Source organism: Sitophilus oryzae, unplaced genomic scaffold (assembly GCF_002938485.1).
Source record: "Sitophilus oryzae breed Bouriz unplaced genomic scaffold, Soryzae_2.0 scaffold_213_pilon_pilon, whole genome shotgun sequence".
NCBI lineage: Eukaryota > Metazoa > Arthropoda > Insecta > Coleoptera > Curculionidae > Sitophilus > Sitophilus oryzae.
Genome location: NW_022146767.1, coordinates 1755944 through 1770108, shown reverse-complemented (window position 1 = coordinate 1770108; position 14165 = coordinate 1755944). Strand labels below are relative to the sequence as shown.

Here is a 14165-nt window from a genome sequence, read left to right as displayed (position 1 = left end):
CTCCACAGAGGCCAGCTCTCCATCCTCGACATCAGACGTACCAAGGTTCATGGCAAGAACGATCGTCGTCTCGGTGCACTCAGTGATAAGGTGTGTTTCCCCATTTTCCCCACAGAATCTGCATTCGCCGTTGTTTTTCAGCTTCAGCCTACTGAGGTGTTCGTTGAGGAGACAGTGTCCTGTTAGAAACCCCGTGACAATCCGAAGATTGTTTTTACTTAAATCAAGGAAAGCCTTTGATTTTTCCCGGTCGTAAGTTCTGAGGAACTTTTTCGAGTGTCTTAGACCGTTGGAGGACACCCATTCCAGGTTACGGATGGAGTTTTCCAGATTCGTCAGTTCCGCTTTCAGTTGGTTTGGAAAACAGAAAAAAATTGGTTCCCAATTGGAAAACAGGTTCTGGTCCAGTTAGTAGAGTGTTCGTTTCTTTTCTATCATTTGCTTTTTCATTGCCTTCTATCCGTTTGTGGGGTGGCACCCAGAGTGGGACTTTATTTTCTTTGCCCAATTTGTTGAGCTTCTCTAGGCATTCTTTGACCAGCTTCGAATTGATGGTTACTGAGTTGATCGCGTTTAGTGCTGCTTGACTATCGGATAAGATGGCTATATCCTGTTTCCGATAGTTTCTATAAAAAAAATATTGCTTCACAGTTTCATATTATTACTCGAGCGTTAAAACGGTGTTGTAACACTAACTAAACTGTAACTTATAAAGGTACTGTACTGTACTTGTAAAAGTAACTAAAAATTTCCTTAAGTGAAAGCATTATGTTTAATCTTACACACAGCCTAAATTCCAAACATAAGCAAAATAACAAAAGAAATCACTCTTCTTGATTCTATTGGAAAAAAAGACAGTTTACAAGATATATTGGATATTAATAATACCGAATGCTTGTACCAAAGACATATTTTTCATATAATATCATCCCGGGAGCTTTCTTTGGCGCAATATATAGAAATCGAACATTTTCGTACAAGGGTATAATAGGGATAATATTCGATAACAGATGTGTTGAATGAGAATAGCGCAAAGGATCATTATGGCCGTGTTCACAATATTTCATATATAATGAAGGAAAAAAATCGTTTGGGTCGCGAGTTAACGATATATAATTTAAAAGTATTTCGAATAAAGTTATAGAATGGTATAGAAATAAATTTTTAACTTCGAAAAAATCAATTTTATACTTTCTGAAACATTTTGTAAGAATGAGACTATTAAATCTTTCAGGTGTTGCAACGGAAGTTTATTAAAAATTAAAAACCGGGAAGTGAAAAATCTAAAACGTATAATCTTATACAGTATGTAAAAAGAGGAAAAACTTTTTTACTATTGACATTTTGAGAAAAATTAATTCTTCTTAAAAATTTGTGTTTGTTCTAAAATTGTTAATTACGTTTATACTTTCCAAACTTCCATACCGTTATAGAGAAAATTAAAGAAAACATGAAAATATAGTTGAATTTGTATATCGAGCAACAATGAGTACATCCGTTGAATTTGACACTTAATGTCAGTTTAATAATACCGGGTGCGTCTCAAAAGTGGCTCACCCCCTATAACTTTTTTATTTTTTCAGATAAAACAACGAGATTTGGTATGTTAGTATATGACATAAATTAGGATTGATTGATTGTTATCGGTCAATTCCGGTTTCACCGGAAATGACTACAACTTTTGATTTTTAAATGGCGCCTTCGGTATTTTTTTACTTTATCCGATAGAAAATGACACTCTGAATAGAATGACATATCATATGTCAACTTTTGACATTTTCGCATATGGTTTATTTGAGATTGTCACATGCGGTTCATAACGACAATTTGACTCGAAATACCAAGTGTGTGGTATCAAATTATTCGTAAAAAATGCCTTTTCCAAATATGCTAATAAGCCACCTTTGTTCTATTTAAAAAAATTGAGATATGATTAAAAATACGATTTGAGCATCGTTTTCGATCATATCTATTTTTCCAAGGCTCCTTGACTAAAAATTAGTGTTTTTAACACAACCGTGGCACTCTAGATTGAAATTTAAAATACAATTTGTTTTTGAGCGAATATGTCAAAAGTTGACATATATGTCATTCGATTCAGAGTGTCATTTTCTATCGATTAAGTAAAAGAATACCGAGGATGCTATTTAAAATTCAAAAGTTGTAGTTATTTCCGGTGAAACAGGAAGTGACCGAAAACAATTGAATACGTCAATCAATCCTAATTTATGTCATACATTGCCATACCAAATCTTGTTTGTTTATGTGAAAAAATAAAAAAGTCCATAGTGTCATTTTGAGACACACCCGGTATACAGTTCATACCAAATAAACTTTTAGTCACGTGATTAAGCTTGACCGGCACAGCGTTGCCCACATTTGTATATTTTCTTTTGACCAAAATATTTTAGGACACAAAAAAAATTAATTATAAATATATAACATAATATTTCCCGTTCAAAATATTCTAATAAAGTTGCAATGATTTTTTTATGGCTATTAAGCTATTATCTTGTACATTTCGCACTAAAAGAGGTTCAACCAATGTTCGACTGTAAGGTCTGCTAGTAAACATTTTCAAGCTTAATTCTTAAATCAAAAAAAAAATTGCAGATTTTACAATAATTGACAGAATAATATTACAACTAACAATGACACTTTTATTTTTTTAATAACATTTTTTTTACTTCATTTTAATTTTAATGTCGCAATTTGAAAAATTTTAAATTTCTTTTTTTAAGGTCATTATTGGACAAACTTCATTTCCAGTAGACTTGAATTTTATTTTCATTTCTGCTCGTGGAGGTCTCGGGTTGAAGTGAAGAAAAAGATCTCTTCACTTCAATCTCTTTTCTGGAACATTGCTGCGAGGTGTCCAGTACTGGTACTTGATTTATCTTCTAGGATTTGTCAAATTTTTACAAGAATTTACAATTTTATTTTTTCTCTTTAGTTAAAGTCACAATTAATAATGTCAAGGCGTTGTTAAAAATAAGTTACTTTTTGCACTAGTATATAAAATTTGACTTTTAAAGCAGTATATAGTGTAAAAAATAGCTACTTTTTGCACGATCGTAGAAAAATTATATTTTTATTACAAAATTACAAAGTCCAGCTCTGTTCCATGTAATATAAAGATTCCACCAGCGTCGTATTCGTCGCGAAAGCCGAGCAACTTCAGGCTTACCAACCTGATAACACGCATCGCACACATAGACACACAGAGCGTCAAGTGCGAGTTTCTAGCGCCCCACAGTTTGACATTTCGCTGCTATACGTCGCGTCGAAGGAGTTTGAACTCTCCAGAGGACGAGCAGGAGCGAAGAAGGACGAGGAAGAACGCAGAGAAATAAAATTTAAAACGGGAGGATGTATACGCGTCGTTGTGAAGGGTGGTTTTTGAGTTTAGGGGGTGGCGTAGGTGAACTGACGGTTAGAGGGGGAAATCAGGGCGCAAATAGGGAGGAGATATGCATACTGTTTTGTCTAGACGTAATTGCAGCGCGTGGGGAGACTGCAGACTGTATTGTTTATGTGTAAATATATTTGGTCTGTGTAAAACAAAAAAAAAACGATCATTAGGTAATTTTTAACTCTTTCAGATCAGTCTATATAGCCTCAATGTAAGTTTTGAATATTTATAGTCTTATTGTGGATTTTTTTTGAAAAATCTAATGCTAGAAAAGTAGCGAGCACTCAACTCACAACTCTTCTGTTTCCCAAGTGGAAACCTACTTAAAGTGGAACTCAAAAACCTGGAAGACTTCATACTTAACCTGGAATGGGAATCCTCCAACGGTCTAAGACACTCGAAAAAAATTCTCAGAACTTAGACCGTAAAAAATCAAAGATTTTCGTCGAAGCTAAGAAACAATGGCGAATGCAGATTCTGTGTGGAAAATGGGGAAATACCAGAACACCTCAGTATTGAGTGCGCCGAGACGACGACCATTCGAGCCATGCGCTTTGATACAACTGTTATCGGAGATGGAGAGCTAACCTCTGTAAAACCGTTTCAGATACTGGCTTTTGTCAAAAGAGTGTATATTTAGTTATAACTCAAGAAATGGGAACACCTCCATACAATCTACGAACTATTGTGGCTTCTCCGTAGAAGATTACTTCTATTTTTCATCACAAAAAAGGGCAAGTTTATCCTTTTCTTGAAGTAAAAATACTCAACCTTATTCCAGGTAGAAATCTTCGCCATTCTCCAATGTACGAAAATCAACAGAGGAGCTTACTCAGGGAAACTCAACAATGTATATTCAGATAGGCAGGCGGCATATACGGCACTCGTGAGCCCAAAACTATCATCGAGATTCTTCTGTGAAGGCTTGAATAAACTTGAGATTCTGAAAAAAATCCGACCGTCCACTGAAGAAATAGACAGGGGCACAGGCATAGCAAAACCAAGTGCTGGTCACAGTAGGTCCCTTAACCGGATAAATGGCTGCTTAGTGTCAAGCCCAACATGTATATAAGCCTGAACAAGCCCAACATGTATCAAGGAAGTCTTTGCTGCGGAGTCTTTGATAAAAATGTTGAAACAGCAGAACACATAATATGTCACTGCAATGCTCTGGATGGCAACGACACTTTCTGTTTGGTAAAACAAGACTAGAAGCGGAGGAACTATACCCCCATCCTATCACACAACTTAAATTATACTCAGCACAACATAAACAAGGGGTAGTTTAGTCAAAGGATGTCACAAATTTAACGGCAATCCATTATAGGAATAATGATTGATAAGATTTCCTCTTGGTCAAAGCTGTAGCGAATCTCCTAACAGGGCATTGCTAGCTCAATAAGCATTTAAAAGTGATGGGATTGGCAAACGAAGCCAGTTGCAGATTTTATCAATCAGAAGAAGAAACGGAAAAACACATTCCATTTCTTTTTGTTATTACCCATTGACAAAAAGGTATATGAAGAGTTATTAGAAATTTTGAAAAGGACACGAAAGGAGATTGTAAACTAGAGATGAGAAAAGGAATAAATTTAGGTTAGGTCAATAGCCACATCAAAAAATGTAATTTCCTGGTTTCATTTTTTTATGTTTTCAAATAAATCTATACCTACCATATTTTATTAAGTACTCGTGTCTTAATAAAGAGATCCTCATATATCAAAATGAAACTGTCAAATGTAACATGTTTTTTCACTAGACCATCACTAGATAGATTATATTTGTAAGGAACATGTTAAAAAACTTATCCAGCAGCAAAATAAAACTTTTAGAAATTGGAGAAACTACCTACATATTGTTATTAAAAACAGGCTAAAACAGCCATACCTATCATGAATCGTTGAAATGTAAGTCCGCCTTCACAGACAAGGAAGCAACATTTGATGCTTCAATTACAGCAGAAACTAAGACTATTAAGCAAATCCATTATAGCTTCCCCTCCTATGCACATATATCAACCCTCGAACAAATTAAGCTCACCCCATGGTCCGCCCCCCTCGCCAGTATAGAGTCTACAAAAATGTCACCCCTTTCCATTTGTCCCTTTAAACTGAGGCATCTGAGGGAGAGTCACGACTGATAACAGAAACCGCTTAATTATTGATTTTGTGTAAATATGAGGGTAGGTTGGATGCTGAGGGAATGTAGATAAATGGCTATAGTATGAAAATGAAATTGCTTTAGTGTGCTGTGAATGAAAATGGTCTCCACACAATCCAATTTATCGTACATCATTTTTGCACTGCAAATTTTCAACTATGTATCTATTCAACTTATACGATTTTTATTTCCTCGCTTGTATTTTTTTTCTGTCCTGTCACAGCCTATTGAAGTTAAGACCATTTGCATGAAAATATGTGTACTTACCTATAACGGTGATCTCTTGAAACAAGAGGGGTGAACAGTACGATAATTCGCTGGTTTTGAGAAATGCTCTCAACACGAACAGCAGAGGCTGAGATAGGTACCAAAACTGTAGTTGTTAAAACAACGTAAGGAGGTGGAGTGACCTCCCCCCTACTGTGGAGTTGGTAGTGGATGAACTACTGGAAGAATTAACTCTAGCGGGAATACACTGCATAGGGTATGCAGATGACATAGTCATCATTGCACGGGGGAAACATGAAGGCACCCTGTGAGATATTATCCAAAGAGGACTCCGCATCGCTAAGAGATGGTGCAGAACTGTCGGGCTGATTATTAACTCAGATAAAACCGCAGTAGTGCCATTCACCAGAAAGCAAAAACTTGAAAAGAATCCATCTAGATGGAAAGGAAATACTGCCATCACGGGAAGTGAAATATCTGGGAATAACCCTGGATAGTAAACTTCTCTGGAACAGGCATAATAAAGTAAACTTCTCTGGAAGACTGGCGGGAAATAGGTGGGGCTGCGCCCCTAACATTTTGCGCTGGATGTATACCATAATTGTAAGACTCATGATTACTTATGGAGCAGTTGCAAAGTACAGTGACTGGCATGTATCTGCATCACAGGTGCCATGAGAACATGTCCAACAGCAGCAATGGAGGTCATTCTAGACCTAACACCACTGCATATTGTCGTCGGTAGTTATGCCAATGCGACAATGATTAGAATGGTCATTGACGGAAACAGTACTGGGTTACTGGGAGAATTTTCAGGTCAGGGGCTTGGAACACCCTCAAAAAGAAAATTTCACTTCTCCAACTCCCAGTGGATGATATTCCAAAAATTTACAACTTTGAGAAACACCTCACTGTAGTATTGAGTAATAAAAAGGATTGGAAGAAAGAAACGCTTACTCAGCATATAAAAGACCATACCATCACGTGGTATACTGATGCTTCCAAAACCAAAGCAGGGACAGGGATAGGAGTATTTGGGCCGAAAACTAAATACTCCGAACCAATAGGCACCTACCCCAGTATCCTTCAGGCAGAAATTTACGCTATCGAAAGATGCGTACACTTTATTTTAGATGGGAACTATCGAAAACAGGAAATTGCTATCCTATCCGATAGTCAAGCAGCACTTAACGCGATCAACTCAGTAAGCATCAATTCGAAGTTGGTCAAAGAATGCCTAGAGAAGCTCAACAAATTAGGCAAAGAAAATAAAGTCCTCCTACTCTGGGTGCCTGCTCACCAAGGAATAGAAGGCAATGAAAAAGCAAATGATCTAGCTAGAAAAGGAGCGAATCCACTAACTGGACCAGAACCGTTCTATTTTCCAAATATATGGAATAGAATAGAATCCCAACATTGATCAGAAATTATTAGTGCTTTTTTCGTAATATATAATTTTTATGGAGGATATGTTTTGTTCGTTTAATTTTAACTTTTTAAAACCTAACAGAATATTTTTTTTATAAATCCTTATAATAGGTCTATTTTTATATTTTTTCGCATTTCTATTTATATCAGACAAAGCATCTACGCCCACAAAATATATATCATAAAAAAATGTCTGTAATTATCTACCTCCCTATTCTGGAGATGTCTGGAATAGAGTTCAAGAACTCCCTCGCAACAAAGCTTGAGACAAATTACTTTTTTTATAGTGCGTGGGATATGAAAGTACATTCGCAAATATTTGCCTGACAAACAGGTCTATCAAAGGTTTATGACCAGTTTCTTGCGTATCTTTGTGATGAGAAGAAATAATTTCAAGTGAAATAATCAAGTGCATGTTTGCCATAGGACCTAAAATTAATTTGAAAATCTATGCACTTTAAATGAAAAGAAATATATTTATACATATAATGTTACTTAAAAAATAAAGTAGCAGCGCATGAAATAAAATATAGAAATAAAAAATGATGATATTCACTCAAATAAAAGCAACTAAAATAACCTACCACTGAAATATTATTCGAAACAATATATTTTATATATAGAGATTATTTTTTATCGATTCTGTAACTTGAGTATCGATTAATATTTATTATTGTGTTTAATTTGAATAATTATTTTCTTTGAAAATATATTTTTTAACTAAAATATGGTTTAATCAGTTTTTTTAATTATAGCTATTATAGTAGGTATCATGGCACCATCTAGCAGCATGTCACTGCATTGACGTTGATTATAAAACAGAAATCTGCTTAGAAATCGTGAATTATTCACAGTTTTCGTTCAAGCCTCCGGCAAAAGATGGCAGTGACAAAAATCGATTTATCAATTTCTTCTTAAACAGTAGTTTTCACAATTTCATAAATTTTCTGCGAAAAAGTAACGCCATAGATTTTAAGAAATTCGGATTTAACGTTATTATAATGCAAAATATTTCCCACAAATTTGTAGATCATTTTGTGTAGGTAGCTGTTAATTAAAACGTCCGAAATTTTGATTTTTAAAACTTTTTAACTTTTTACCAATTTCCATACTTTTTAGAAATTTCCGACTTAAAAGCATTTTTCAACTCTAAATCAAGTTGTTGTCTTTAAATACGTCTCATGGAACACTTATGAGCAAAATAATGCTGTAATTTAACATTACAATAAGCTATTTAGTTTGCTCATTGAGAGGATTTTATTTTTTGACACATTTTGGATGTCGCCTATGGAACACAAGCGCACAAAAGGATTTTCACCAAAAGTATTTTAATATCTTGTTTCTGAAACATATTAACAAAAATGGCATTTGCACAGCAAACGATAAAAAAATTGGGGAAACACCATTGGGGGATTTCTTTTTTAAATTTCTTGCCTAATTAAAAAAATAGTCAACTTGAATTAGGCAAGCTGGATATTTTTAAATTAGGCAAGAAGTATTTTAAAAGAATGTTGGTTATGAAGCATTTCTTTAAAAATTTATGCCTAATTAAAAGAATAGCCAAGTTAACAATTTATTTACTTAGGAAATCTTAATTAGGCATTAGAAATATAATTAGAAAAAGCCATATTTAATTAGGCAAGTTGACAATTTTTTAATTAGGCCAAAAATGTATTAAAGAAATTGCATTTGATAAAAGGTGCAGGCAGAGTAATATTTACTTTTTTTAATTCGTCAACTTGAAGAGGTAAATTTAGGTAAAAAATGGAAAATTTTAAAGGTGAGCCCACGTTACACTCTAAGTTCGATCAAAAGTTATGGGTTAATGGTCAGCAAAGAAAAATCAAGTTGTATTTCTTACATTAATTTATTTTTAATTATAATCATACATCGATAACTTAAAAATATACCTGGGCTCTCACAGCAAACTTAAATACAATAATTAAAACATCCTACTTACATTAGGTTCGCCCAGGCGCTACGAAAAAAAATTGCAATATATGTTCTTCTTTTCTGCTTTGTTTCATTACTTTTCGCCTCACGAAAATTTGTTATAAATATATAGATTATCATTACAAAAGGGGATATTGAACACAATGGATCACGCGCTGGACAAAAAATGAACTCACACTAAAACAATTTTAAAAGATCGAGAATATATAAATATTAATTCTATTTAAAAAAAATAATTAAAAGTGTTGGAAACAATTGTCCAGTGCGCTTGCAAATGATATTAAATCTACAGGTTTTCAGACTATTTTTTTCTTCTGGTTGCATTGGAAAAATGACTTTGACACATTTTTATGTATTCTCCTAATTTGTACAAACTAAAAAAACATAAAAAAATAACAAATCGCATCAAAATCATTCGTTTTATTTTGAATCTTATAAATTACGAGAAGGTTAGATAAAATATACATAAAATCAAACTGTATCTGGAAGTATCAAGTGTTTTTTTTTGCATTGCTATAATTTTGTATTCGTTCCGCACAATTCATATATGAAAATAGTCTAAAATCTAAACACAAACCACATATATTTAATACACGCCTCGCGACCATCTCATGGCCGAATATTACATAGCTATCGTAAAACAGAGATAGAGAGAGATTAGAGGGAGACAGCGATCGTTTTCGGGGTTGAATTTATTTCGCTACAAAATAGATAAGTCGGTTTTTTTTCTGGTACTTTTTTTCAAAAAAATTCACCGTCTCTCCCCTCGATTCGTACATTTATTATTATATATAAATTATGTGTGTAACTGGCACTTATCTAAGGTTCTTTATTTACAAAAATAAGTCTAAGTTTCATTACAAAAACAAATAAAAAATCGCTTTGAAATCGGCCGTTCCTGCGATGTCGTTTTATCTTTGGGTTTACCCTGTATACTGTACATATTTATTATAATATTCCGAAAATGTTTAAATTTAGTATTTAAATATGTTTACGCTGAGTAAAAAACATTCTAAAATTGGGAAGTGGTCCGTATCTATTTTTCCCCAAAATTAAGTTGACTAAAAATTTATTAAAATAGTATATAAAATGTTTCATATAATTACTTATTTTATATAAAACATATTGCCATATCCTTTTTAACTGAAAGAAAAAACAATAACTTTATCAATACTATGTTAAAAATTTTAACTAAACTTAATTCTTTTCGAAAAATTATTAAAAAAGGCGTTAAAAAATAATATTAACGCTTGGATAAAGTATCAGTGTACTTAGAAAGTATACTTTCAAGAAAAGTACACATATATGAGTTTAAAATTGCACTAATAAGTATGAATAGATGTTTATAATAATTTGAATATTTCTCCTTATAAAGTATTTAAATATTTTTAAAATAAAAATTATAGCTAGAGACCACTTCTTAATTGACAACCTGTATATACTATACGATCGAAAAAAAAAACGACGTCAGAGTCGGCTTGGAAATGAAGATCCCCGTCATTTTATTGCAAAATTATATGGAAAATGTCATCGATTGTTATTTCCAAGCCGATTTAACTCCATTTTTTAAGATCATACGGTATAAATACAAAAAAAATAAAAAAAAGTTGGTTTAACTTGTTTTTGACGATGATGAAATTCATTAACAGTTTTTATCTTTAAAATACAAATCATCCAAAATATTTTAGCAATACAGAAAACCAAAAAGAGTTATTGCAAGTTTTTTTCAACTTTTTTTAAAATTTAAATTAAAAAATCTGTTGTTTTAAAAACCCTTTAATATGTCAATTATCACAGGAGAATTTATATAAACATAGAGACCTATACATAGGCATATTTTGTATGGTAAACCCTCAGACACTCAGAACATTTTATTTAAAAAAAAATTGCCTAATTACTAACAAAAAGAATTCTAAAGTCTAATAAACCCGTATTGACTATTAAGTATTAAAACCAAGATTCAAGTGGTATTTTGGTACGACATCGAAACAGCCAATTTCCAAGTAAAATAATGAAAAGTAAAGTGCCTTTGCCAAGTAATACAGCGGACATTCGAAAAAACATATCACACTTTAGCTTGTAACAATAAAGAAACATAATTAAAATCATTTTTGATAATAACAACAATTGGGCAAGTTGTATTTGGTTGATTTCAGCATTAAAAACAAACAAGGTTCTGTGAACTGAATATTTGTTTTTTGTATTTAATTTTTATATACTTTGTTCAGTTTTCATACTCTAGAGAAGGGCCAAACATAAAAAAATATAATAAACTTACTTTAGAAACACGGACAAATGATAGAAATAACGAAAATATACTAATTTAAAAACTGTACAGGCATTATATAAAACAAATACAAAAAATATATAATATTTTAGCTGCCAGGACACTAAGAACAGAAAAAAAAGGTCGACATAATCGCCTAAACAACTAAAACTAAAAACTAACAAAAATAAATGAATTTGTATTAACAAAAACTTTTGCACAGAGATTTGAGATTTTTTTCGTATCATAACTTCAAAATTACACAAGTTAGATAAAACATTCTTACGTAAAAATTAGAAGCCAAATTCTGAAATATTAGAATTTTTAGAAATATACCTACTTGTTAACCACAGGCTATAATTATGATGTTCTTAAAAAAATACAGGTTAATACAAAAGTATGTTGCATTGTTTATTTAGTACTAATTAGAACCATAGAATTTCTTAAACTTATATCAATTCTAACTGATCTAATTTTCACATAAACTAAACAAGTGACTAAAAAAATAATATATGCCCAACATCAGTGATGGGATGAGTACAATATATACCCAAAATTTAGCATTTGCATTTTTGTGTTTGCATCATTTGTGAATTTTTTGACATTTGTTTCTTTAATGTTGAATTTAGCAAAAAAATGTTGTAAATATTAATTAGAGTACCTTAAATTAACAAAGTAAGTATATACCCGGTGAAAAAAAATTCAATATACCGGGTGTTTGCCCATTACTGCTCAACATACTTAAAAACCTGTATTAAACTATGACTAAATAGTCTATATTACTACCAGTGATTATTTGAACAAAAAATTATATGATTAAAATTATTTTAACATGTTTGAAGTTATGAATCGAAAAAAAAACGTCCAAAATACTCTGTATGGTTAAAAGATTCTTGCGCAGGCACTTTACCCTTTGCGTACTTCTAATTTACCTCCATATTTTCCATGCATTTTCCTTGATTAATACTAAAAAATTATCAGATAAAGCTATAATCAGGAAGCCAATGTGCTTTAAAGTTTACAGAAGACTCGGAATTTCTCATCATCGTCGATATTTACACAAAAAATAACGTTTCACCTCCTCATCCTCATCGAAAATATGGCGAAAACTTTTTCCCTCTTCTTCATTTCCACGAGATCAATAGAAAAAATACACCATCGAAACGAGTCCAACGAGTCCAACGCACAACGATCCTATTTGTTCCTATATATTTCTAATCGTTCACATTCGAGATTCTTTCGGAATCCAACGAAACACTCGCAATAATCACACAGAGCGACAAATTTAGACTGTTCGGCCCCGTAGTTCGCGACGTAGTCGTGTTTATTGGTTTAGAAAAAAAAAATTGAGAAAAACGAGTGGCTTTCTAAAGGTATGAGAATTTATTTGGTTCGGTACAGTCTCTGGAGGCGCGAAGACACTGTTCTGTTCTCGAGATTGGCGTCGGAACAGAACGAATCCGCTGTAAAGTCTGCGGTGGAAAGTATGGGTGATGCGGAAGACGTCCGTTTCGGTTTGGAGTAACATTATCTTCGATCTCTGTACAAAAGGTAGGTTTGGAGCGCCTGGGGTAGTTGCAGGCCCATCACCTTATCTTCGAGACGGGCCTTGCCGATTTTCTGTCGTATCACGCGACGGCACAAGTCCATCAGTGGTAGTGGTTCGGCTGAAAATAAGAAAAAACGATGTTATAAAATTGTTACTCACATATACCTTCTTATTGACAATATTATAGGAATTAATAAAGAAAAAAAAATAAATAAAACAATGAAAAAAGAAACAAAAAAAGGAAAACAAGATAAAAGAGAAAACGAAAAACGAAAGTTTCATTACAAAAAAATGCTTAAAAATGAACAAGAAAGAGAATTTAATTAGTACAGAACAGTCTCTAAAGATGCGAAGACACTGTTTAAATTGTTACTCACATATATCCTCTTAGTGATACTATTACAAGAATTAATAAAGAAAATAAGAGAAAAAGAAGAAAAAAATAGCGAAACAATGAAAAAAAAACAAAAAGAGAAAACAAGATAAAACAAATCGAAAAACGAAAGCTTTATTACAAAAAAATGCTTCAACATGAATTAGGGAGAGAATTTATTTGTTTCAGAACAGTCTCTGAAGATGCGAAGACACTGTTCAAATTGTTACTCACATATATCCCCTTATTGATAATATTACAAGAATTAATAAAGAAAATAAGAGAAAAAGACGAAAAAATAAATAAAACAATGAAAAAGAAACATAAAGAGAAAACAAGATAAAACAGAAAACGAAAAACGAAAGACACTGTTCAAATTGTTACTCACATATATTCCCTTATTGATAATATTACAAGAATTAATATAGAAAAAAACAAATAAGAGAAAAAGGTAAAAAAATAAGGAAAAAAGAAAGAAAAACTGAGAACGAGAAATGAGAAACGAAACAAAAAAAAGAAAACAAGATAAACAGAAAACAAAAAAGAAAAAGTTTATTACAAAAAAATGCTCAAAATGAGCATAAGAGAGAATTTATTTGGTTCAGAACAGTCTCTGGAGATGCGAAGACACTCTTCAAATTGTTACTCATATATATTCCCTTATTGATAATATTACAATATAGAAAAAAAAATAAAGAAAACAAGAGAAAAAGGTAAGAAATAAAAAATAAAGAAAAAAAGAAAAGAAAAGAAAAAAAAAGAAAATTAGAACGCCACCCAATGATGAAGACCAAGC

At 32.4% G+C, this 14165-nt stretch overlaps 1 protein-coding gene across 5 annotated transcripts in view; it reads right to left on the bottom strand.

The window, feature by feature from the left end:
* Nucleotides 1-9079: 9079 nt before the first annotated feature.
* LOC115884223 (protein gustavus) overlaps nt 9080-14165 on the bottom strand; it is a 245167-nt gene continuing 240081 nt past the window's right edge. For 3 of the 5 annotated variants that reach the window (XM_030902729.1, XM_030902730.1, XM_030902732.1), the window contains one exon: nt 12975-13114. In XM_030902729.1, coding sequence (XP_030758589.1) covers nt 12975-13114 — 140 coding nt within the window. Of the gene's footprint in view, nt 13115-14165 lie in introns of all 5 variants that reach the window. The other 2 variants (XM_030902727.1, XM_030902731.1) reach the window with 2 other exon arrangements.